At 54.3% G+C, this 1,975-nt stretch overlaps 1 protein-coding gene across 11 annotated transcripts in view; it reads left to right on the top strand.

Annotated features, from left to right (window-relative positions):
• LOC106941421 (CLIP-associating protein 1-like) overlaps window positions 1-1,975 on the top strand; it is a 38,371-nt gene that overhangs the window by 13,999 nt on the left and 22,397 nt on the right. For 5 of the 11 annotated variants that reach the window (XM_015024456.1, XM_015024454.1, XM_015024452.1 and 2 more), the window contains exons 10-13: window positions 438-461; window positions 983-1,090; window positions 1,344-1,370; window positions 1,647-1,805. In XM_015024456.1, the coding sequence (XP_014879942.1) occupies window positions 438-461; window positions 983-1,090; window positions 1,344-1,370; window positions 1,647-1,805 (318 nt within the window). The remainder of the gene's footprint in view (window positions 1-437; window positions 462-982; window positions 1,091-1,343; window positions 1,371-1,646; window positions 1,806-1,975) is intronic. The other 6 variants (XM_015024457.1, XM_015024455.1, XM_015024450.1 and 3 more) reach the window with 3 other exon arrangements.

Raw genomic sequence — 1,975 nt, 5'->3', positions numbered from 1 at the left:
ATTCCTCTTGGTTCCCCTGGTTCCTCCTGGTCCTTATTGGTTCTTCCTGGTTCCTCCTGATTCCTCTTGGTTCCCCTGGTTCCTCCTGGTCCTTACTGGTTCCTCCTAGTTCCCCTGGTTCCTCCTGGTTATCCTAGTTCCTCCTTCTTCCTCTTGGTTCCCTTGGTTCCTGTGTGTCAGGTGAGCGGTTCTCCCAGTGGTTTCCAGTGATTTTAGTGTCTCTCCTGTAATCAGTGTTTGTTCTTTGCCTGGTGGATATTAATGGCTTCTCCTCAGCAGTGATGGAAGCTTACTGGAACGAGGCTCCCAGTGCTCCCATTAAGCGGCCTGTTTCCGTTCATTGGACTGACAGTAACCACTAGACCTGTCCGTCTTGTCCATCCTGTCTTGCTGCTAATGTCTCCCCTCTTCTCCATTCTGCTGCCTTTTTTAAAAAGACGGTGTTGCTGCTAAGAGTGACGGTAAGCTCCAGTTTCTGTTAGAGACATCCCCGTCTGTCCTCTACTGATCGACCTGTGTCCCCTCCATCTGTCTTTTCCCCCTCTTGTTGGTTGTGTGGTTGTCCTCTGCCTGTCGTCTTTCATTGGGGACACAGCGTCCTCATCTGGACATGCTTCGTTAAAGCATTATGATCAAAAAGCACGATAACGGTGAGAGCCGTGACGACGCTTCAGTGAGGGACGGTCAGCACATAAAAGACGACGGCAGAACGAAAAACACCTATGAATAAACTGCAGAAGTACTATTAACCAGCAGATCCTCAGGTTGTTATTTCGTCTCTAGAGACGCCGCTTTGTCTCTTGTCCCTCATCGAGGTCCTCCTCAGTCTGTCCTCCGTCTCTCCTCCTTCATATCCAAACTATCGAGTGTCTCTTGTCCCTCATCGAGGTCCTCCTCAGTCTGTCCTCAGTCTGTCCTCAGCCTGTCCTCCATCTCTCCTCCTTCATATCCAAACTATCGAGTGTCTCTTGTGTCTCTGCAGGTCGTGTTCGTATGAGAAGACAGAGCTCCGGCAGCGTGGGTGGAGCCAGTCCATCAGTAGTGGACAGCAGGGGGCGGAGTCGAGCCAAAGTGGTCTCCCAGTCGCAGCGTAAGTCTGTTTGATGATGATGATGAAGATGTGCCTGTCCACCATCTTTATTTCACTGCTGCAGTGAAATCTGCTCATGTCTCATCTGATCGTCTTCATGCTCCACCATGCACACTCAGTTCTCTGGTCATCTGCAGGCCAGAGTGCATGCTGGGTAAAAATCTACAAACATGCATCCATCTGTCTGTTTCTGACTGTCCGCTCTGTCCACTCTGTCCACTCTGCCCTGCGGCCTGTTGCTCCCATCATCCAGGATCCAGATCAGCCAATCCCATCAGTGGTAAGGCCTAAGCTCCACCCGATCAGGTTGACCCCTGACCCCTCCAGCTGTACGCCCCTTGCTCCTCTAGCAGTCTGTGTCGCCTGCAGCTGCATGACTCTGATTCAACAGTTCACTTCTGGTTTCTGCAGTTTTCACTGGTTCCACTGCATCCTTCGTCCTCCATGTGTGTCACTGGGTCCCCCTAAGGCCCGCCTCCTCCCTGCTGCCGCTGCGCCCCATAGGCCGCCCGCCCGCCGTCCAGTTCTCAGTGTGTGTGTCGTTTGCTCCCCACAGCTGGCAGTCGCTCCAGTTCCCCAGGGAAGCTGCTGGGCCAGAGCTACGGCCGCCTCCGCCGGGCCGCGGCGCCGCCCAGCACCGCCGCAGAGAGGCGCAGCAGGATCCCCCGCAGCCAGGGCTGCAGCCGCGAGGCCAGCCCCAGCAGGCCGGGCCTGGGTAGGCCATCCATCCACCGATCTATCCTTCTGAGCATCCAACCATCATCCATCCGAGCATCCATCCACCTATCTATCCTTCTGAGCATCCAACCATCATCCATCTGAGCATCCATCCCCCTATCTATCCTTCTGAGCATCCAACCATCATCCATCTGAGCATCCATCCAC

This window comes from Poecilia latipinna, unplaced genomic scaffold, assembly GCF_001443285.1.
Source record: "Poecilia latipinna isolate Pla-1442-1.1 unplaced genomic scaffold, P_latipinna-1.0 Scaffold3661, whole genome shotgun sequence".
Taxonomy (NCBI): Eukaryota; Metazoa; Chordata; class Actinopteri; order Cyprinodontiformes; family Poeciliidae; genus Poecilia; species Poecilia latipinna.
This window is presented reverse-complemented; position numbering and strand designations above follow the sequence as displayed.